Source organism: Echinops telfairi, unplaced genomic scaffold (genome assembly GCF_000313985.2).
Source record: "Echinops telfairi isolate 266 unplaced genomic scaffold, ASM31398v2 ScPeMD7_60;HRSCAF=208, whole genome shotgun sequence".
Taxonomy (NCBI): domain Eukaryota; kingdom Metazoa; phylum Chordata; class Mammalia; order Afrosoricida; family Tenrecidae; genus Echinops; species Echinops telfairi.
In genome coordinates, this window is record NW_022103958.1 from 44,051,510 (window position 1) to 44,074,045 (window position 22,536).

A 22,536-nucleotide genomic window follows, 5' to 3' on the forward strand; every position below is an offset into this window, starting at 1 on the left:
AGTTTGACCCTTGCTCTGAGGATAATGAAGAATGGTTGAGGTCATTCCGCTGGAGTTTGGGGATTATTAGCCCTGGCGGCAGATGGTCTGAGTGGTGCGGGCGGAGGCTAGAAGACCAGGGAGTTCATGGCGGTAATCAGCATCAGGAACTGCATGGGGGTGATCTTGGGGTGGGCGTCGGGGTAGGGGGTGATGGACGCAGAGGATGAAGTGGGGATGGAGAGGACGACTTCCAGGGGTTGGCGGCAGAATGCACAGGGCAGATGGAGGTGGAGAGGGAGGGAGGAGGAGTTTCTAGCTGGTGCAAATTGGATGCCCAGGGACCACGTACGGTCCCGCTAACCGGGTGGGAGGAGCAGGTCGACCCCGACGCGCGCTGGAGCGCAGGCACCTTGTTCCTCGCGCGACGCCGTCGCGCCCCCCGCGGTGGGTCAGGGGGCAGCTGCGGGCACCGCGGTTCCGGTTCCGGTTCCGCTTCCGGCTCGAGTCTGGCCCCTCGCTGGGACGCCAGCGGCCATGGCGTTCTCCGCCGTGCAGAGGGTGGCCCTGGCCTCGGGGCTTATCCTGGCGGTTTCGCTGCTGCTGCCCAAGGCGTTCTTGTCGCGCGGAAAGCGGCCGGAGCCTGCTGCGCCCGAAGGTGAGAGCGCGCGGCCGGGCCGGGCCACCTGGAGGCGGGAACAGCGCCGTCGGAGCTGCCGGGCGGGGCCCCGGGAAGAAGGAAGGTCGCTTCTGCAGAAGGGGAGGCCCTGGGGTCTCTGGTCCCCCTCTAGGCACCCGCCCAAAGGGCGAGAAATGGCGGAGGAGACGGCGTCTGGGTGGTGCCAAGGCCCACGGGTTCCGCCTCTTCTGAGTATCCTCGTCCCCGGCCGTGTCCCGGAATCCCGACCCACGTTTCGCACAGACTCGTTTGCGTTTTGCCCTCCTCTGGTTGAAGCCACCTTGTTCGGCATCTCTTGGGTGCTTGGAGCCCGGAAGGCTCCCAGTGGGGGACCCCCTCTTCGAGCTTCCGTGAGATTTTACCCGCGCGTTGGTCTGAAGTCAAATCCGTTTGAATTGCTGTTGTTAACCTTAGTCCGTTGGGTACTTCGAGCGTGGTGTAGGGCGTTCACCGCTGCAGGCTCTTTTGGTAGCCTTTAAAATAGAACTCGAAGATTTCTGGTGCCCGCATTTTAATTACTGAGGTGGAGATGAACGAATTACTGTCTTCTTAAACATTATCCCTTAGCTAAGCCATTACTATTGGCATGATGTACGCGACATTTTAAAATCCATCCTTGCTGCAATGGGATGGGGGCGTTACAGGATGGGTGAGGATAAAGACATGGGTAGCAAAGACTCAGAGAAGGAACGAGAACAGTTCTAAGTTGTGCTGGTAACTTTCTCCTGTGAATGTGTCCTTGTGGCTACCTAGGGGCGTGGTTTTACTGCAGCTGATCTCCTCCCCGGACGTTCAGCCTGCTGGTTGCTGGACAGCTCCTTATGAGCCTCCACAGCCCTCTCTTTTGGGTTTGCTGGCTGCTTCATCCTCTTTCAAATACAGTACTACTAAAATTGCAAATTACTATGCTGTAGGGGTGGAGTAAAACTTGAACACAGAATTGTTTGCCGAGTTTGCGTATACTCTTTAAGCTTGTTAAACTATCAGCCTAGAAGAAACTTCCGAAACAATCTTTGCATGTATGGTTTTTGTTTTCCCCCTTATTACAAAATCCAAAAATCTTTACTGACGTTGTCAAATGATACTGCCTGTCTTGAAGAAGAGGAAATTAATCATGACCCTAAGCAATGAAGAGTCTTCTGAAAGTTTTTCTGAGGGAGCTAAATTCCCGTTAGGCTGAATTCTCTTGAACAAGTACTGTTGAATGTGAACGTAGAGTAACAGAGTGGGGATTAGACATGGCTCTTTCTCTTGAAAACTCAAGCCCTGGCATGCCATGTTCTTATCTTGGGATCTTTGCACTTTCTGTTCTATTTATTCCTGAAGTGCTCCGTCCTTCAGTTTCCTTCTGATCACAAGTTCTATTCAGAGGTAACATCCTCAGACTCTCCCAGCTAACTCCAACTCCAATAACCCTGTTTCCGCTTTGCAGCCATTATTAACCACTATATCATGTTGTGCTATTTTTCCCAGTGCATGGACTTTTCTTACTTGTGCATTCTTTATCTTCACTTTCTAGAATGTAAGCTCTCTGAGTACAGGGACTTGGCCTTTCTTTTTCACTACTATATCTCCAACGCTTGGTATGTAGTGCACAGTGGCCACTTTCGAAAGGAACCCTGGTGATGCAGTGGTTAAGCACTCAGCTTTTAACCAGCAGATTGGCCTGAGCCGGCAGGAAAAAGATGCAGCAGTCTGCTTCTGTACAGATTGACCGCCTTGGAAATTCGGCTCTGTGCTTTCGGGGTTGTGATGAGTCAGAGTTATTTTAAGACAATGGGTTTTTGTTACACACTTTTGAATGGATTAATTAAAATTATGAAGCTGCTAATATCCTTGTGCATTTTATTGTTGTGGACTACAAGTTATTGAAGTGGTATATGCTAAGCAAAAACCTGTCATAAGTGATAAATCACAGTAGCTGAAATTTGCTAACTTTTTTAAAGCAGTGAAGAAATCCTAACCATTTCTTGGTTACATGCCCAGTGCGGTTCTGATGGAAGCTATGGATTTGCTCTCACTAGAAAATGAACATACTATTTATTTGTGCCCCCAGAATTTGAGTATCACATGCAGGGATTTACGGAAACAGAAACCCCCGCTTTGAAGAAAAATACAGCCCTAATTCCTTGACATTTCTTAAAGTTTGTCTTAGTGTAGCTTCTTCTTCTGCCCAATGAAGTATGTACAACAAGCACAGCTTTTAAGATGGTCTTTTAACAAATAATCGTGATATGCCCCTTCACATAGTTTTTATAAAATATACAGACATTGTGGATATCAAGAAAAATGAACCAAATACCTTTCGTGAGGAACCCATAGGTGAGGAGAGAGTTTAATGCAGCGGTTCTCAACCTGTGGGTCATGACCCCTTTGGGGGACGAACAACCCTTTTACAGGGGTTGCCAGATTCATAACAGTGGCAAAATGACAGTTATGAAATAGCAATGAAAATAATTTTATGGTTGGGGGGGTCACCACAACATGAGGAACTGTATTAAAGGGTTGCAGCATTAGGAAGGCTGAGAATCACTGGTGTAATGGGATACTGTTCCTGATTACAGGAGCCCTGGTGGTGTAGTGGTTACAAGCTGGGCTGCTAACCGCAAGGTCGGCAGTTCAAAACCATTAGCCTCTTTGAGAGAAAGACCAGGCTTTCTGCTCCCATAAAGAGTTACAGTCTCAGAAACTGTCACACCACTTTTACTTTGTTAGCATTGTATGACAATTCCAGTGTTTCTACATTCTCACTGATACTTGTCCGTCCCTGCCTGGTTGTTGTGAAGTAGTATCTCCCTGTGTTTGGACAAGCATTTCACTGATGACTAACAACATCGAGCCACTCTTCATATGCTATTGGCATATGTTCTTTGAAAAATTATTTCATATTCTTTGTTCATTTTCATTGGATTATTAATCTTTTATTACTGTGTTGTCAGAGGTCTATACCTCTCTTCATACCAAGAAGTTGCTTTAAATTGGCATTTTTACTTGCTGACCTTAATGTGTCTAAGAAATCCTAAGCTTTTTTATAAAGGAGTCACATCTAGATTTCTCCATTTTCTACTGTTCAAATGATGTTCTGGAACAAAATATAGGACTTTTTGCTTCCATTTTGCATTTTACCTTTCTAAATTTAACTTATATTCCAACATCTTGATGGATGTGGCTGTCCACTTCTATAAAACTTACAGCTCTGGAAACCTAACAGCAGTTTTGCTCTGTCCTCTAGAATTGCTGTGATTCAGAATTGACTCTCTGGCAATGATTTGAATGACTAATGACCCTGAACTTTCCATATGCTTACTGGCCATTTGTATCTGACTTTTGAGAAATATCTATTTCTCAAGCCCTTTGCCCATTTTCTTTTAACAGTTTTATTGGCACTTCATCCACATGTCATACAATTCAATAATTCACTCATAGTACAATCATCACCACGATCAATTCTAACATTTTCTTCATCCTTGTATCCATTGTTATTCATGTAATGATTTTTTTTTAATTGTGGCAAAAATGCACACAGCAAAACATTCTCCAATTCAACAACTTCTACATGTAAAATTCAGTGCTGTTAATTATAGTCTTTGTAATTACCCTTTTGCCAATCATTACCCAATCATTACCCTTTTGCCAATCATTCCACCACCAGTCACATAAACCCAAAGCACACGTGGTAACCACTGGTCAAGTGTGGTTTCTTTTTGTTCCATAGTGCCCATTTTCTAATCCCCCTTTTCTTGTGTTATGTTATTTCATCGATAGTCCTTGTGGCAACTTGGAAACACATGTCATTATTACCCATTTTATAGATAAAGAGAATTAGCTCTAGCAAAGCCTGGTTTTCAAAGTGCTGATCTTTCTTTGTTCCCAACTTTCCCATTCCGATCACTAGTACTTTTCAACACGTCTTGATTGCACGTTTGATCAATTTCAAACTGCAGAAGTTAGTAGAAATCTTCATTTTCCTCATCTTTAGCATTAGTGATTGGTACATACATGAGAATAAGTTGTATTAACTGATCTTGTTGGGTTGTGGTTATTATCCTATTACTGGTAGTACTATACGTCAGGATAGATCTTGAAGTACTCTTTTTAGCGATGGATGTGACACCAGCCTTCTTCAATTTGTCGTTCCTGGCATAGTTGACCATGCTGTTGTCTGATTCAGAATGGTCAATACTAGTCCATTTCAGCTGACCAGTGTCATTTATGTTACCAGTCTTTTGGCATTCTGTTTCATATTTGAAGACTTCCCATTTTCTTTTTTTTTTGTTTGTTTAACATTTTATTAGGGGCTCATACAACTGTTATCCCAATCCATACACACATCAATTGTGTAAAGCGCTTTTGTACATCGTTTCTCAAAACATTTTCTCTCCATTTAAACCCCCGACATTAGGTCCTCATTTTTCCCCTCCCTCCCCGCTCCCCCCTCCCGCATGAGCCCTTGATAGTTTATAAATGGGTATTTTGTCATATCTTGCCCTATCCGACTTCTCCCTTCATCCACTTTTCGGTTGTCTGTCCCCCAGGGAGGAGGTCACACACCGTTCCATGTAATTGGTTCCCTCTTTCCTACCCATTCTCCCTTTACCCTCCCTGTTTTGCCACTCACATCACTGGTCCTATAGGGCTCATCCATCCTGGATTCCCTAAAGACTTCCCATTTTCTTACACTCAGACTTCCTATAGTCCACAGTCCAATTATTAAAGGATATTTTCAGCTGTTTCTTTTCATTATAAGCATGTCACATCAACAAATGAAGCAACTTAAACACACAGTTATCTCTTATTGAAATACAATGTGAATTGGGAATGGAGAAGCGGATAAAAAATAAACTAGCAGAAAGCATCCATGCAATGGACAGCCACGTAGAAGCAGGTGGAAGAGAGTGCTACAGGTTGGAGCTCTAGGAGCCTGAAGAAAAAACAGTCAGAGCTGTTTTCCTAATCTGTACTTGAAGCAGTGCAAGTACTTGAATTAAATACAAGCATCGACTCTCTAGCTATTTTGAGAGAAGCTTACATATCCTAGGGAACTGGCCCATTAAGACTTTTTAGACTGCAATCAGCAGAAATAGAAACACATTTAGTTCTTTATTGATTTATTCACTTTAAGAATGAAATGCTACAGATGATTTAATGTTGCTTTCAGAAAGCTCTTTTGGTAACAATGCTAGAGTTTTTGTTTTCAGTCTTACTAGATGGTTATTAAAATGGGGGAGTAGATCCATTGTTCTTAGTCAAGCCTAAATGATGATCTAAGTGAAAATTTAATAATTAAATAAACCTAATATCAGGAAAGCTTTCAATAAACAATTAGGATTTAATGAACTTTCATTTTATAGAAAATTTAAGTATATATACAGATAATCAATCTGTATTGATTATCTCTTTTCTTAATTGGGAAGCCTACAATTTTAATGTTCTAATATCCTTAATGTTATGATCCCTTTAGTTGTTTTTTTTTAAGAAACCCAAACTAAAAAAAACAACCCAAAACAGAAACCCCTTTTGTGCTCTGTCCTTGAAGCAGAAATGTTCTAATAGTGAAAATTTGGAAATAACCTAAATGCCCATCAGCTGGAGAGTGGGTAAATAAATTGTGATGTCATACAATGACATACTATGTAGTATTTTGAATGAATGCACTAGAGCTACATGTATTAAAATGGATGTGTTTTTTGAGTCAAAATATTGATCCTTGCCATAAAAAGTAAGTTGCAGAAGTAGTTTGATACTAAACAGTTAAATCTGTTGCTATTGAGTTGATCTTGATTCATGGTGACCTCGTGTTACAGAGCAGAGCTGTACCATAGAGTTTGCTTAATTGTGCATAAGTCGGAATCAACTCAACTGTAGAAGCTTTCGTCTTTACGGAGGCAAATTGCCAGGCCTCTCTTCTGTGGCACCACTGGATAGGTTGAAACTACCAACCTTTAGGTTAGTAGTCAAGTGCAAGTACTTTTAATATATTCAAAACAATAGTCTGTTATTTATGGATGCATACTTATATATGGATACATACTTGGTAGTGAATGTCTAAATGTGTGAATTGTAATGATAAATACCAAATATAGAGTGTTGGCTGTCTCAGAGATGGTGAAGGAAGAAAGCACAATGGCTTCTGTTATATCGGTGTGGTAGGTATAAAACCACTGTCATGGAGAAGATTCTGACTCATAATTAACCCTATAGGCTTGAGTAGACTCGTTAGGGTATCTGAAACTGTAACTCTTTACAGGAATAGGCAGCATCACCTTTCTCCTGTGGAGCAGCTAGCCCATAGTGCCACTAGGACCTGGTGGTAGATGTAACTAACTCACTGCCAGCAAGTCGATGCTGACTCACAGCGACCGTATGGGACAGGGTAGCACTGCCCTTGTGGGTGCCTGAGACTATAACTCTTTACAGGAGTAGAACACCTCCTCTTTCTCCTGAACTACTGACCTTGAGGTTAGCAACTCAGTGGGTAACCACTAAGCTGTCAGGGCTCCTAGGTGGTAGGTGTACAAGTTGTGTCAGGCAGGGTTCTCTAGAGCAGTGGTTCTCAACCTGTGGGTCATGACTCCTTTGGGAATCGAATGACCCTTTCACAGGGGTCGCCTGATTCATAACAGTAGCAAAATGACAGTTATGAAGTAGCAACGAAAATAATTTTATGGTTGGGGGGGGTCACTACAACATGAGGAATTGTTTTTTAGGGTCGCAGCATTAAGAAGGTTGAGAACCACTGCTCGAGAGAAACAAAACTGGGACACTTATGATTAGATAGGTAGATAGATTGATTTATACAGCATGCAGGAATATAACAGCTAATTTGTCTACACAGCAGTACAGAGGGCTCAGTTCATATCACTAAAGTGGAAGAGTCAATATACTGGAAGTCCTTCAACTAATGAGGCTGCCAGGTCCAAGGTCAAGGAAGTAGACAGCTAAGTCTTCCCTCGCGCAATGCAGGCAGAGTCTGCCCACAGGCAGCAAATAGCAGGGTGGGTCACCAATAGTCAGCAGCTCAGGAGCTTAGTGAAGCAGGCCTGGATGAAATATCGAACTCAAACGATGCAAGACAACAAGATCCACCAGCCTCAAGCTCAAGCGATGTACACACCAGCAGCATGGTGAAGCAGGTCTCGAAGGAACCTCAAGTTGTAGGTACATGATCTATGGGTTGGCTGTCCCACAGGTAGTGTAGCTCACAAGTTGAGGTAAAGAACTAACTAAAGCAGCCACATACTGGTTAGATCACCAGAGCAAGAGAGAGAGGGGCAGGCCTTGCTGAGCCATTTATCTCTTTGCCGTCCAATCAAACTGCCACCTGATTAATCCCACATGTTCTTATTGTCCAGGTTGGCACAATAAACCTACCTATCACATAAGTGCTTACATAGTATCATCTATACTTTCATTTACACCTGGATTCTTTGGTAATTTAAAACATTTACTTTGAAAAATCGTTGCAAGTATAAATTTCCAAATGTTTTACAATCATTATGTTGACTTTGTAAACATTCTGGGCAATTCACTTTCAAGACACATGCTGTTACCAAGAGCCAAGAAGTGAAGTTGCCTCCTGCTTAGGTAAGTAACCTTTATAAAAAGAAAAGTCTCTTTCATCTTTATTCTCTGACCTCATCCTTCTGTCCTTTCTATCTGAAGTGCACTTTTGTTCACAAGCAACAGAGATTATAGTCTCAAGCGTAAAGGTTTAAGAGGATAAATCCACAAAGAAATATAGGAGAGGAGCAGACTTTAGAGGATGAAAATGAGTTCCATTTTTGGTTTGAGAAGATAGCCATACAAGAGGATACTTGTATACTGAGAGTTAGAGATCAGGAACACGCGCTCGAGGAAAAGATTAGACTGTACATGAGAATGGATGCATTGAGAATGAATGAGTTTGCCAGTGGAGCAAACAAAGAACAGAGGTTAAGACACAAATCTTGGGAGGAGAGGATAAAGAACTGATGCAAGAGACTGAAAAGGACTAGATTAATTGAAGGACCAGACAATGGGAAAAGGCAAGCATAGGAGAGTAATGTGTAATAGATATTACCCCAGGAAAGTCTAATAAGAATTTATTCAGATTGGTCCAATATTATTGAATGGCACTTATTGAATTGCTTTGTTATTGAATTATGTTCTTGTGTTGCCAAGAAATCTAAGACTGAGAACTGAAAACCAACCAACCAAACAAAAAAAACAGTGCTTATTGGATTTGATAGCTAAATTACAGTTATGGAATTGCGGTAACTACACTACTTGACTGTAAACCAAGTTCTCTGCCATCACAGCGACCCTCTGTGGATTTCCCAGACTAATTGTTTATAGGAGTAGAAGGCCTTCTTTCTCCCTCAGATCTGCTGGTGGTTTCAATCTGCTGACCATGAGGACCACAGCCCAAGGTGGAACCATTACACCATCAGGGCTTCTAAACTAAAGTCAGGGACTCTGTTTTGTCATTTTAATCTCGGTGTCTGGTGTAATGCCTGGCTAGACTAGTAAATACTCACTAGTAAATATGTGAACTACTGGCCAGACTAGTACATATGTCAACTATTTTGCTAAATATGAAATGCTCAGATTTCTCCTAAGATATAAAAAATATTTTTACTACCTAGCCTAGTTGTTCCCACTGCTCACTTCTAAATTCCTCTCTAACTTTTGAAAATAGTTTTCACTACTTTTTCAATAGCTCTTTGATTTTAGTCTCCAATCTGGTTTGTGTATTTGTCTGCCCTTATCAGTATCCTTGTTTTAATCAATTGAATGTAATCAGCGTCTCTCTACAACATTGAAAAATAAATTCTGATCAACCTTCTTTTAAATTCAATTTAGTCAACTTAATTTTAATAGTTCTAAGAGGCTTCTCTACTTGCCACATGTATTTATTCTGTTATGTTTTTCGATATGCCATATTTTACATCCTTCCTTCCTTTCGTGACACATTGTTATTTGACTTTTTTGTTCTAGTTATTCCAGTGGTTGTGAAGTGATATCTCAGTGTGGACATCGTTAACAGCTAGCAACATGCATATTGGCGTGTGTTCATGGCCATTTGTGCATCTTCTTTGGAGAAATGTCTATTCAGATCTTTTGCCCATTTAAAAATTTACATCTTAGACTCAACTTCACTAATTTGAATTCTGCAATTCAAATCTGCTACTGAGCTCTGGTGAAATTTTTATTTTTGTTTTTAGTTCTTTTAAAAATTTTTTGCTCTGTATTGAAATTCTTGTTAAATTTCCCTAGGATACTTTATGTTGTCCATATTTTCCATTAACTCTTTGTACATACTTAGTACTATTGTTTCAAAGTATTTGTCTAGTGTGTCCATTACCTATCCTTCCTCAGGAAGGGATAAGTCAGCTTCTTGGGGTCTTTTGATGGACCATTCTTACCTGTTCCTCTTTATGCCTTGTGATTTTGTTGCTGAAACTGGAACACTGAACTCTTGTACTGTGAAATAAGCTTCTTCACCTTCCCGTGGGTGAGTGTTGCATGTTTTCTTTTCTTATTGTTATCATCATCATCATTTTTAGTTGTTGAAGGCTGGAGTCGTCTTTTTCAATATTAGGGTTCCCATCTGGGGGACCAGCTGTAGCCACTTCAGCATCAGTGCACCTCTGTGATTGTTGCAGCACCAGCCTCCCTACCTAGAGGTGCAGTCTGCTACAGCAGCTCCAAGCTAGCTGTGCCGAGCCAGGGAGGTGGTGGAGAGTACCCATGGGGAGAGAACAGGTGCTTTCTGATGCTTCACATGGTTTAGAGTTCACTTAGCTCCTGTCACTTTTGGACTGGTTTTCAGAGTTGAGACCACTGAGTCTGTGTTAGACAGGGTTCTCTAGGGAAACAAAACCAGGACACACACACACACATACATATATGCATAGATAAATACAGCACGAAGGAATGTAACAGTTAATTAGTTCACACAGCAGTACAGAGGGCTCAGTTCAACTCACTTCCGTGGAACAGTTAATATACTGGAAGTCTTTCGACTCACAATGGCTGCTGGGTCCAAAGTCAAGGAAGCAGATAGCTTGAGTCTTCATAGGCACAATGCAAGCAGTCTGGCCACAGACAATGAACAGTAGGTCGGGTCACCAACAGTCAGTAAGACGACAAGATTGGACAGCCCCAAGCTCAAGCAATGTATGCAGCAGCAGTGTGGCAAAGCAGGTCTCAAAGGAACCTCAAGCTCTAGCGACATGATCCATGCGTTGGTAGTCCCACAGGTAGTGTAGCTCATGAGTTGAGGCAGAGAACTAGCAGCCGCATACTAGTCCATCACCAGAGAGCAAGAGAGAGAGGGGTGGGGCTTGCCAAGCCATTTATCTCTTTGCCCTCCAATCAAACTGCCACCTGATTAATCCCACATGTTCTTATTGGCCAGGTTGGCACAATAAACCTACCTATCACAGAGTCCATCAGTGTCTGCATTTTTTTTCTTCTGGATTTGTTGTCTGGCCATGGGAACATTCTGTTGTATACACCACCACCTTGCTCTGCCTCCACACTTAACTTTAATTAGCTCTGTCATCTAGGTAGCTTAGATTTTATTCTTAAGTCTAGTAACTACAGCCCAATTAACTTTCTTCTGTCTGCTACATCAACATCTGGAAGTTAATGTGTTTAGTCTTTTCTCTAACCAGAAACCTAGGTTCTCAGTTTCCTCATGGTCTTCACTTAATACTTTTAATGTCTGAACTTGGAGTATTCTGCCTCCTCCACCATTAGCTCTATATTCATTATTAGATAGTGCTGGTAATTACATGATAAAGGGCCTGCCTTTTCCTTTTTATATCTACAACTGCCACCTCCTCGGGCCCTTGCATCTCAGAGCTATATAATAGCCTTCTTGCTGATATACAACACCCTAGTTTTTTTTTTGCCAGGACTTATACTCAACTGTTATATTAATCTCTCTCAAACACCTTTTCATTAAGTCGTTCTTTGATCCAAGGCCACAGAACCACATTCATGTCTTGCAGGCAAGCATCGAGAAGACTCCTCGCCTGCACTTCACCCTCCTGGCTTTCCTAAGCCGGACGAGCCAAACTCATTTGGCCGTTAGCTTCATTTCCTGGTTTCTCTGTTCCCAGACCTTCTGTTCTGCACACTCTTCTTTCTTCTGGGTTTGCCTTTGCTCCTCTGCTACTCAGTCTCTCCTGCCCTTCAGTAGTGGATCCTATCTAACTGTTGCTTTTCTGTGTGTGTGTGTGTGTGTGTGTGTGTGTGTGTGTGTGTGTGTCCTGCTTCTGAAAAGCATGGTTCCATGTGGGAACTATTGTTGGTTTGGGCTTTCCTTCTTTTCCAGTTACAGCATTACAATGCTACAGGGTCCTGATTATAATAGGTATCCAATAAATGTTCCCGACTGACAAATTCTGTAAATGTTTGTGGGGAAGATATATCTAGTAATTCGTGCCATCATCATTTTTCAATTTTATAAGTGCAAAATAATGCCTTTTATGTCATTATCTGGTTTTAATTCTTCATTATGGTTATTTTTGTTTTATGCCAGATCTTGAAGGTTTTGTTTTCAATACAGTAAAATGAACTTCAACAATATATGAGAGAGCGTCAAAGGTTTGCGGAAAATTGAATTAAAAGATACTGGAATCTTTCTACAACATTTTGAAGCCTCCATGTATTGCTACAAATATTAAAGCTACTTTATGAAATACTAGCTACCTGATAGTTCAATTCTCTTGAGACAAAAGATAACTTCCTGGATGTTGGCTAGTTAAGACCTAGACAATTTTAAAGAGACATACCAAAACAAACCATGGCCATTGAATTGATTCTGACTCTTGGTGATTCTATGACCCTATACAGTGAACCCTCGTTTATCGCGGTTAATCGGTTCTAGACCCTACCGTGATAAATGAAATTCCGCGAAGTAGGATTCCTTATTTGTAAATCAAATATTTTCGTAGTTAGAGCATAGAGAACATGAAAAAACACCCTTTAGTCACCTTTACACTCGTATTACCCAATTTATTAAACGAAAAAGGGAAAATACAGTAAAACATTTTGGATGTTACAATTATCATTTATTATTTATTATATTATTTATGGCATCTAGTTTACAGTATTACATATTTCACATACAGTATTATTATACATAGTTCTTACAAATACTGTAATCAATAGCCTATGAAATGACTTAAGGGATGTATTCTACAGGTGGGTCGCCGTCTTTTTCCTCTGAAGGAGCGGGTGTAGGCAGTGGGTGCTGTTACGCAAAAACCGCGATAGAGTGAAGCTGCGGAAGTCGAAGCGCGAAGTGGCGAGGGTTCACTGTATATCTTTACAAGAGCAGACAGCCTCATCTTTTCCCCAAGCTGGTGGGTTTGGAGCTCTCGTGGTTAGCAGACTAAAGCTTACCCACCTAGCCTTCTAAGCAACCCAAACCGGTACATTTTGACCCCCTGCTAAGAATTTGTATTTCCACCCCAGATATACTGGATAAGAATCTACATAACTTGGAGATCTCTAAGAATCGCCTGAGGATCTTGTTAAACTGTAGATTCTGATCCACTATATCTGGTGTAGAAATGCAAATATGCTGCAGCAGGAGGTCAAACTGGAATGAACTTGTTCAATGCCCTGACCAGAATAAGGGGCAGTAAGTGACCTGTTAACTCCTCCTCTGAGCCTGTGCTTCCGTTGCAGACTTGCTCTTAAGAAGCATTTGATCATTTCTGTGATTTACATGTCATCCGTAGTCAATATTGGGAGGGAAAGAAAGATTAATAGAGTGTAGCTTGGCTGAAGGAGCCCCGATGGCATAGTGAGTTACGAGTTGAGCCGATAACCACAAGGTCAGCAGTTTGAAACCACCAATCACTCCAAGGGAGAAAGATGAGACTTTCTACTCCAGTAAAGATTTACAGTCTTGGAAACACATAGGGTTTTTTTGTATTAGCCATTACATTGGCTACAGAATAATACTATTGATAGAATGCCCCATGGGGATGATTTATGATGTACTTTAAATAAAATTATGATGTCTCTGAAGTGAACCAGGGACATATATAAACCAAAGATATAGCCATGGATTTTAAGATCTCACTTAGCTATTCCCTGATATAAGAACAATTAGTTATCATGACATGGCCCTGTTCAGTACTTACCCTCATGAAGAGATTATTGACGATATGGGTGCTATAGCAAATGTGAAGAAATCCAGTGGTGCCTGCTTCCTCCTCCAGATTTGGATTTTATTATTTACAATCCTCCAATCACAGGCTCGTGTGCTTCTGTGTGGACTTAGATGAAGCCTCATTTAAATGACTGCATGTTGTAAGACAAGCTTTTATGACCCTGGACACCATTTCTTTCTGATAGCCTGGCTTAAGTTTCCTTTTTTATTTTCTTATCTGTTACACTTTATCTCAAATCCACATGTCCATTCCCTTACCTGCTCTAACGTGTTTATACAACCGAGTGGTGTAGTGGGCTATGTGTTGGGTTGCTAACTGTAAGGGCAACAGTTTGAAGTCACCAGCCACTTCATAGGAGAAAAATGAAGCTTTTTGCTCCCATAAAGATTTACAGCCCCAGAAACCCAAAAGGGCACTTTTACTCTGCCTTAGAGGGTCACTCAGAGTTGGAATCAACTGCACAGCACACAACCACACCACTCACATTTTTTCTTGGAAAATATGTAGCATAGTTATGTACATCTTAAGAGTGCATAATCAGGCTTGCTTAATTTCTTACTTGTGGCAGAGTTTTTAAGATAGTCATGCTGTCTGATGGCGCTATTGTGCTAGTGCTGGACTACTAACGCAAAGGTCTGTGGGTCAAATCCTCCAGAGGAGTAAGTTGAGGCTATCTGTTCCCATAAAGATTTAAGTCTGGGGAACTCTGTCTAGGGTTGTTATACGTAAGAATAGACCCACTGGCTATGGGTTTGGGGCTTTTGGGGAAGCATATCTGAAGTATGAGATCTAAACACAACATAGAATTGCATATTTGTCTTGACTCTGTTTAGCTTTTCTACTCTTCCAGTAATGTAAATTGAAGTTTTTCAAGATCCCTGCTACATTACTATAGCTAACATTTTCACAGAGATCTGTAAAGACTGTACATAAGATATACAGCCTTATTTGAGACTTTATCTGAGATTTATCCAGAATGCGATCACTGGGTCTTAGGGACATGTAAGTACAGTCATGTTACTTAGCAGAATGGTGACAGCGTAATCACAAAACATAAGAGCTCTTACCTCCCAATGTCCTTGCTAACACGATTTAAATAAACATTAGGACCCTTCTGATGGGTACTAGTGGTATCCCACTGTTTTAATCTCTATTTTATTCCGCTAAATTCGATCATCTCTTTAAACTCGTATACTTGTTAGCTACTTAGGCTTCCCTTCTGTGAGTTCCCTACTCATATCTCTTGGCCCTTGTTTCTATTGAATTTCCTGTGATGTTCATATTGAATTATAAGAATTCCTTATATATTCTAGATATTGACTTCCTTGTCAGGTTTAGTTGTTGCAAATCTTTTTCCACATTGGTCATTTATCTTAACTCTATTCATGGTGTTCTTTTCTGAACAGAAATTCATAATCTTGCTGAACTCAAATTCAGTAATTTTCACTTTATAGTTTGTAGAGTTAAGAGTCTTATTTTTGAAGTCTTTCTGCTCTTTAGTGTCCCCTGCTCTGTAGCGTTACCCTTCAGTGGTTTTATGATGCAAGTGTGTTTACCTGGCCCTGTGAAAATGTGTCTTTCCTTTATCCCGCAATTATAGGTCTCTGGAGGCTTGGCAGTTGGTATTAATGTTTACTGCTCTCATTAGAGGAAAAATGCACAAATATTGATGAACAACTCCCCTTCTCTAAGCTCGGCTCTTTCACTCATACTGTTTGGGTCCCTGTGATCACGTGTGCACTAATGGGTCTTGTCCGCTTAGTTATAGCTGATTGGGAAAGCATAGCTAAACTAAAGCCAAACCAAACTCACTCCCAGTCCATTCTGGCTCACAGTGACCCAGTAAATGACGGTAGACCTGCCTCATTGGAATTCCAAGACTGTAAATCTTTACGGGAGTAGAAATTCTCATCATTCTCTCTTGAAGTGGCCGGTGGCTTTGAACTGCTGACTTTGAACTGCCCACTATACCACCAGGGTGTACACAAAGCCCCCCCAGGAATTTGGAATCAGGATTGAGAGGGATGTATCAGTCTTTGCTGGTCTCTTAAAGGACTGCAAATCGAAGGTGTTTAGAGGGAGCCCTGGTGGTGCTGTCGGTAAAGACTGTTCTGCTAGCCACAAGAGGGGAATTCAAGTTTGCTAACCACTGTGCAGGAGAGATAAGACTGTATGCTCCAGTAAAGATTTCCAGCCGCGGAACATTGTATAGCATCACTGACTCAGACTTGATCAAGGGCAGTGGATTTGGAGTCTGAAGGAAATGTGCACAAAGACATAGAAAGAAGAGGGCAAAAACCAATTACTTGATGGCCCCACTGAGAGGGTGAGTGAGATTGGGAGAATGGGAGAGTAGCCGTCCTGGTTTCTGATGACTTTCCAGCTTCTGGCTGTATTCTCTCCTGAGACCAGATTGTGTTTCCTTAGCTCTGTTAGTTCGAGGTGGCTACTTGCTGGTACACTTAGACTGCAGCCTGTACTCTGGCCCTCACGCAAGTTCACTTTTCACCCCACAGACAACCCACTTCCAGATGGTTCCGAGTTGATGGGGTGGCAATAGTGGAGGGCTCTGTGCCACATTGTTCTTCAGAAACCCAGCCTGAGAGAGGCTGTGCCATTTTTCACACATGGCTTCTCGCTGGGTGTCAACATTCAGCCTGCAGAAGGGCCATGAACATGGAGTTTAATACATGGGAGGTTTTTATAAGCCAGGCTTAGCGCACATTATTCATGTTCCTGTGGCTGGAACTTAATCACATGGCCACATTCAACTGTATCAGATGTTGTGAAATACAGTCTAGCTGTGGACCCAAAAGGAAGAGAAATGAGCTTTGTGATCAGTTAGAAACTGCAACATCACCTTTAGCATCTGTTTGATATTGCTTTACTTACTCAGATTCCTGGATTTTCTTAAACTTGTCTTGAGTTGGCTTCTGTCATTTGTCCCATAATGCATACAGTATTTTCATAATAATTATATTTACAATAGTAGAAAAAGTAAAGCCAGATTAAATTATTTTCTCAGGAAAACTGAGCCGATTTCCACCCACGATGCATCATCACCAGACCCCTTCTGATGGCCAAACTCCTGGGACTCGATTCCAGAGGTCTCACCTTGCAGAAGCATTTGCAAAGGCCAAAGGAGCAGGTGGGGGCACTGGAGGAGGAGGGAGTGGAAGAGGCCTAATAGGGCAGATTATTCCAATCTATGGCTTTGGAATTTTCTTGTATATACTATACATTCTATTTAAGGTAAGTGGCGTCATCTTGATCTTTTTATCAGTGAAAATCGATATCATAAAAAATAAACTCTTATCTGCATTAAAACCCTTTACAGCTCATCTCTTTCAAATTCATCATCTCTTTAAACCCTTGTGAGGTACTTAGCATAGACAGCTATTATCTCAGGTTTGCAGACGAGAAAATATTCCCTGAACGTTTCAGTGATTTACCCAGAATTGAGCAATGGAAAAAGTAGAATCAGGACCTGAACCCTGGGTTTTCTGGATCTGAACCAAGTGAGTGTTCTAGTTTAAAGACAAGTAAAACACGTTTGATCGAGCATCTTTGCCAGCTCAAAAGGCATAAAGATGGTGCAAGAGCAGTGTTATTATTAGGATTGTCAGAGTGACTTCCAAGTAGCCACCGTGATTCCAGACCATGACTATCAACACCACTTTGTCCCATCAACTTCAGGGCTATGAGGGTTTTAACATCATATCCAGCAATCCTTCTGAGGAAGAGCTGTCATAACCTGCATCTAAGCCTGATGGAGCCCAGCTCTAGGGAGACATGATTTGGATCCTTTAAAAGCAGATCCCCAGTTAAATTCCACTTGCACATAGGCTTTTGCCGGCCAGAGGCCTAATGCATCCTGAGGCAGAGACAGCAGCACACGTAGACAGTAGACACGTTGTCCCCGTCTACTGTAAGAAGCATGTTCCTTATTGTCTGGGAATTCAGCATATGGCCTGTGTTGAAATCACAGGAAATCACCCAGAGCTGCCTCTCTCCTTCTAGCTGAGCGTGGACACGACAGGTGACGTGAAGGGAAATACTTTTCACATGTCAAGATAGTTGTTTACTTGGAAACCATCTCACATTTTGATGGCTTTTTAAAAAAGGAATTGTTTTCTAATGTTGCATTTTGCTTGATTTCTGGCTACAGTTTTGTCTCCCAACCTTTTCACTTCCCCCCCATTTATTATGAGGGGTTCCCTGGCTTTGAGGTTCTGAGCTGCTGCTGATTGCTGTGCCTCCTTCAATCCTCAGCTCTCAAGGGGGAAAGCGACCGCAGATGATCAGAAACGCTCCACTGCCATACCTGGAAACACCCACCGGAAGATTAGTAAGTGCCCCTTCTCAGGATAGTCACGAGTGTAACTGAGTAAGACAGTGATGGTACAGTAAGAGGGACAACTTTGGGGATAGCATAAAAGCATTTCTCCAAAAGTACTCCAAATTCATCTGCCGCATGTTTCCTTAACTCTGGGGATTCCCCAAATTTTCCATCAGGGAAAGAGAGTCCTTAAAAGTAGGAAGAAAACAAGGAGGAAAACTGAGGCAGAGAAATCTATTTCTTGCCCAAGGCAGTTTTTAGATTTAGGGACAGAGTTTAACACTTTTGACTCTTGGGACAAAGTTATCAAATAGTTATTGACCCCTAAAATATTCTTCCTGGGCAAATGAGCATGTGTAAGGCATGATTCTTTCCAGTAAGTAGTTAGAGTCTAGAATGAATTTCAGGAATAATAACTTGGGAAAAGTTAACCACCTATCAAGAAGGACTTGGCAGAAGCAGTTTGAGAAATCAGGTCTACCAGAAGTGCGGTGGAGTGGGGCCCATCGTGGAGACAGGACACGCGCAGACAAGCAGGAGACCTTGAGCTCATGGCAAATCTGAACAGTGTTCATGTGTGGCAGTGTGGGAAAGACCCCCTTCGCGGTAAGACCACCCTGTGGAACAAAGCCACATGAGAAGTCTGTAAAAGGAAGGCATCGTCAAAATGAAGTGTGACTGAGCCATCAAAGCCTTGACCTCAGGCCATTACTGTGTTTTGGACTTCTTCCTGGATCCTCTGGAAATATGAAGGGTTTTCAAAAAGTTCATGGAAAAAAAATCCATGGTCCTTTGATTCCATTTTTCCTTGAACATTTTAAAGCACCTTTGTAAATGTAGCCCAATCATATTCTGCATCCTTTTTGGAAATCTTAAATATCCAAGGAGTCCTTTAAGGAAGCTAGTAAGTACTGAACTGATGCGCGGTCTAACCAACAGTAATAATAAATGCATCAGTAAAATCATTTTTTAAAGTGTTGCGGACTCTAAAGAGTAGCAGTTTCTGTATCCTGTCATATAACACAATTAAAACAGCACAAAATAAATCAAATTAATTCCAAGAGCAGCTGTTTTATAATAATGGGAATAGCTTTCTCAGCTTCATAGCCTTCAACTTGTAATTGTGTCTCAACGTAAACTAGCCTGAGTATACATGTGGCACGACCCTCCCTGCACTTAGAAGTGCTCACTTGTGTTCTACAAGTGTTAAAGGGACTTTAAAATATTACATTTAGCAATGGCCCTCTAAATATACTTAAGTAAAAGGTTACTCAGGCATAAAAACTTTAAACTAAATGATCTACATAACGAACATTTTATTTTCCCACAACCTTAAAAGTTCATTTCATGTACTGAGTTGTGTTGTTCACCATTTAGCTTCTTACTGTCGTCCCGATCGATAGGGATGCACCATACTGACCCCTGTTAAGGACACCAACTCTTCACCCAACATGACGTGAGGAGGGAAGAGTTTGGGGCAGGCAGTCTTGGCCCCAGTTCAAGATGTTCGTTATCAAAGAAGCTTGGCATTTAAACGATTACCTGCCAGATGCCTTTGAACCTTAGGTGCTGGTGAAACACTGCTTCTAGATGTGCTGCCTCGCCCTTCTTGGGTAACTCTGCAGGGTGTGTGTGCTTTCACCCCTAGAGATTGTCTTTGGCTGCTCCGGCTGGATCTCTGTGTGTAAGAAAAGTGATTTGATCTCACGCATCTGTGTCCAGACCTCAGGACCCGTTGGGTCTTGATTGGGTTAGCTGAAGAAACTGAAGTGTCTGTTCTGGGTCTCAGAACCAGCCTAGGTTATTTTAGACTGTCACAGCTAGCTCGGGTCAGAAAAGGGCCTAAGGTATTGTCTGTGTTGGGACTTTGATGCTTGTTTTTCAGCCAATTTTGAGCTTGCTCAACTGCAAGAAAAGCTGAAGGAGACAGAGGAAGCCATGGAAAAATTAATCAACAGAGTGGGGCCTAATGGTGAGAGGTGAGTGTTCTGGCCATTTCGTGGCTCAAGAATCAACTCCACATTGGGCTTTTCTTTGATTTGTGGGCGGTTTATTTTCTTTTTAAATAGTCGTCAGTTTATTTGTCTTTTACATCTCATGCCTCTTGGAACGGTGTCATCGCCATACCACCAGTGGCCTGTAGGGTCTCTGTGAGTTGGAATTGACTGGATGGCAGTGGGTTTGGCATTGTCTGGAAGCAGCCTCCGTTTCCCAGGAGAAAAAGTATGTTGAGTGCTTTGCAAATTACAGCGTCTATGAGTAAATACGTGAGGGTAACATGCGCAGTTTCTGAAACTTTATATTAATGCTTCCGTAAAAAGGAAAACATGAGAAAGGGTTTTAATATTATTTAATTAAAAACTTTTCCAAGATAACTACTTTTACGCATGAGCACCGTTAAGTCAATATACATGTTTTAGTAATGAAGCCTCCTGGGAGGTTGGTGTGGCGCCACCCATGTTGAATAGGTAGCATCATATCCAGCCCCAGGATATAAAGATGGAAAGGACTAGGAATCGGAATCCAGGGGCCCTTGTTTCTGTATGGTGGTCAGGAAAATGCCCCTCCTGGAGCTGTAGGTCCAATGCCATTGATTCACCGCCCCAAAGTAGGGCATGGCGTTAGGGTGACGCAGAGTAGGGACAACCTCTGCGAGCCTGTGGCTAGACATGCTTATTGGATATTTGTGAGGCTACAGATTTCTGGCAGGGGTTGCTGCAATGTAAGCTCATTGCGGATGAATTTGTTCTGTGATGTCCTCAAATACTAGGTACCAAGTAAATACTTGTTAGAGTAAGAATAGAAATTGCCTTTTGATACAAGCATTTGTACAATGAGAGAGCTTCGAGAAGTTTGTGGTGGAAAGTTTCCATTATGTTTTAATACCATTTTTTCCCATGAAGTTTTTGAAGCGTCCTTATATATTCATAGTAGAAGAATAACTCAGGGTTAGTCCTTGTTTAGACCCATCTCTTCATTCCCAGCTGGTCTATTCAGGGGCCTTTGTCCATGTCTCATAGGTACCTCCTGATCTAAGGAGGACAGTGTCTTGAATGTGCCAAATGGAACTCATCATCTACACCCAGCTGAACCTGTTCTACCCGGAATAGTCCCATCTCAGCGTATGGCTCCTTCGTCCACGTTATTCCCAAAGCAGAGGTCAGACAGCCTCCCTGATTCACCCTTTCCTTTCCTTCCCATATGTCAATAGTCACCATATTTTGTCATTTCTACCTAATTAATAAGTCTTTCCATCAGCAAAAGACTGAAATTCCGTCCCATGAGGGTCAAGAATAACCCTTTTTGTGCCCAGAGTCTGTCCAGGCCCATCATTGAAAAGTATTACTTGGAATGGATGAGCAAGGGAGCGCTTGCTTTTACTTCTGATCTACCTCATTGGGTCAGAGCTGCCTCAGACGGTTTCCTGTTCCTCTGAGTTTGCCTTGCTTTAATTTGCTTTCTCCTTCCCAAACAGATGGCAGTATGTCTCTTGCTTTCCTCCTTCAGTAGGTCCCTATCGCTCTTATAAAGCAGGAATCTCATCTCTTGGCTCTGCATTCTTCTTTATTTTCCTCCATTCTGCTCTCACCCTCTCTCTGGTCCAGCCACACCGACTACTTGCTGTTCTACGGAACACTTTCAACGTTGGCTTCTAGGTCTGCATACACTTTTCTACTTTGCTTAGGGGGTTTTTTTTTGTGTGTGTGTGTGAGTGAGAGAGTGTGAGTGAATGAGAGAGAGAGTGAGTGAGTTAGTGAGTGAGTCAGTGAGTGAGCGAGAGACTGAGAGACTGACTGAGTGAGAGAGTGAGTGAGTGAGTGAGAGAGTGAGTGAGTGAGTGAATGAGAGTGAGTACGAGAGTGAGTGAGTGAGAGTGAGTCAGTGAGTCAGTGAGTCAGTGAATGAGAGTGAGTAAGTGAGTGAATGAGAGTGAGTGAATTAGAGTGAGAGAGAGTGAGTCAGTGAGTTAGTGAGTAAGAGAGAGTGAGTGAGTCAGTGAATGAGAGTGAGTGAGAGAGTGAGTGAGTCAGTGAGAGTGAGTAAGAGAGTGAGTCAGGGAATGAGAGAGAGTGAGTGAGTGAGTGAGTGAATGAGAATGAGTGAGAGAGTGAGTGAGTGAGAGAGTGAGTGAGTGAGAGAGTGAATGAGAGTGAGTGAGAGAGTGAATGAGAGAGTGAGTGAGTGAGAGTATGAGAGTGAATGAGAGAGTGAGTCAGTGAGTGAGTGAGTAAGAAAGAGAGTGAGTGAATGAGTGAGAGTGAGTGAGTGAGAAAGTGAGTCAGTGAATGAGAGTGAGTGAGTGAGGGAGGGAGTGAAAGAGTGAGTGAGTGAATGAGTCAGTGAGTGAGAGTGAGTGAGTGAGT

General features: G+C 42.1%; 1 protein-coding gene across 8 annotated transcripts in view; it reads left to right on the forward strand.

Annotated features, from left to right (window-relative positions):
• The first annotated feature begins 516 nt into the window (after positions 1 to 516).
• The window catches only part of RIC3 (RIC3 acetylcholine receptor chaperone), a 39,140-nt gene continuing 17,120 nt past the window's right edge, over positions 517 to 22,536 (forward strand). For 5 of the 8 annotated variants that reach the window (XR_006680109.1, XM_045290845.1, XM_045290848.1 and 2 more), the window contains exons 1-4: positions 517 to 637; positions 16,859 to 17,085; positions 18,106 to 18,181; positions 20,058 to 20,151. Coding sequence is in view for 7 of the 8 variants with exons in the window: in XM_045290845.1 (XP_045146780.1) it covers positions 517 to 637; positions 16,859 to 17,085; positions 18,106 to 18,181; positions 20,058 to 20,151 (518 nt within the window). In the remaining variant the exon portion in view is untranslated. Of the gene's footprint in view, positions 638 to 16,858; positions 17,086 to 17,220; positions 17,352 to 18,105; positions 18,182 to 20,057; positions 20,152 to 21,210; positions 21,332 to 22,536 lie in introns of those variants that run through there. The other 3 variants (XM_045290849.1, XM_045290850.1, XM_045290851.1) reach the window with 3 other exon arrangements.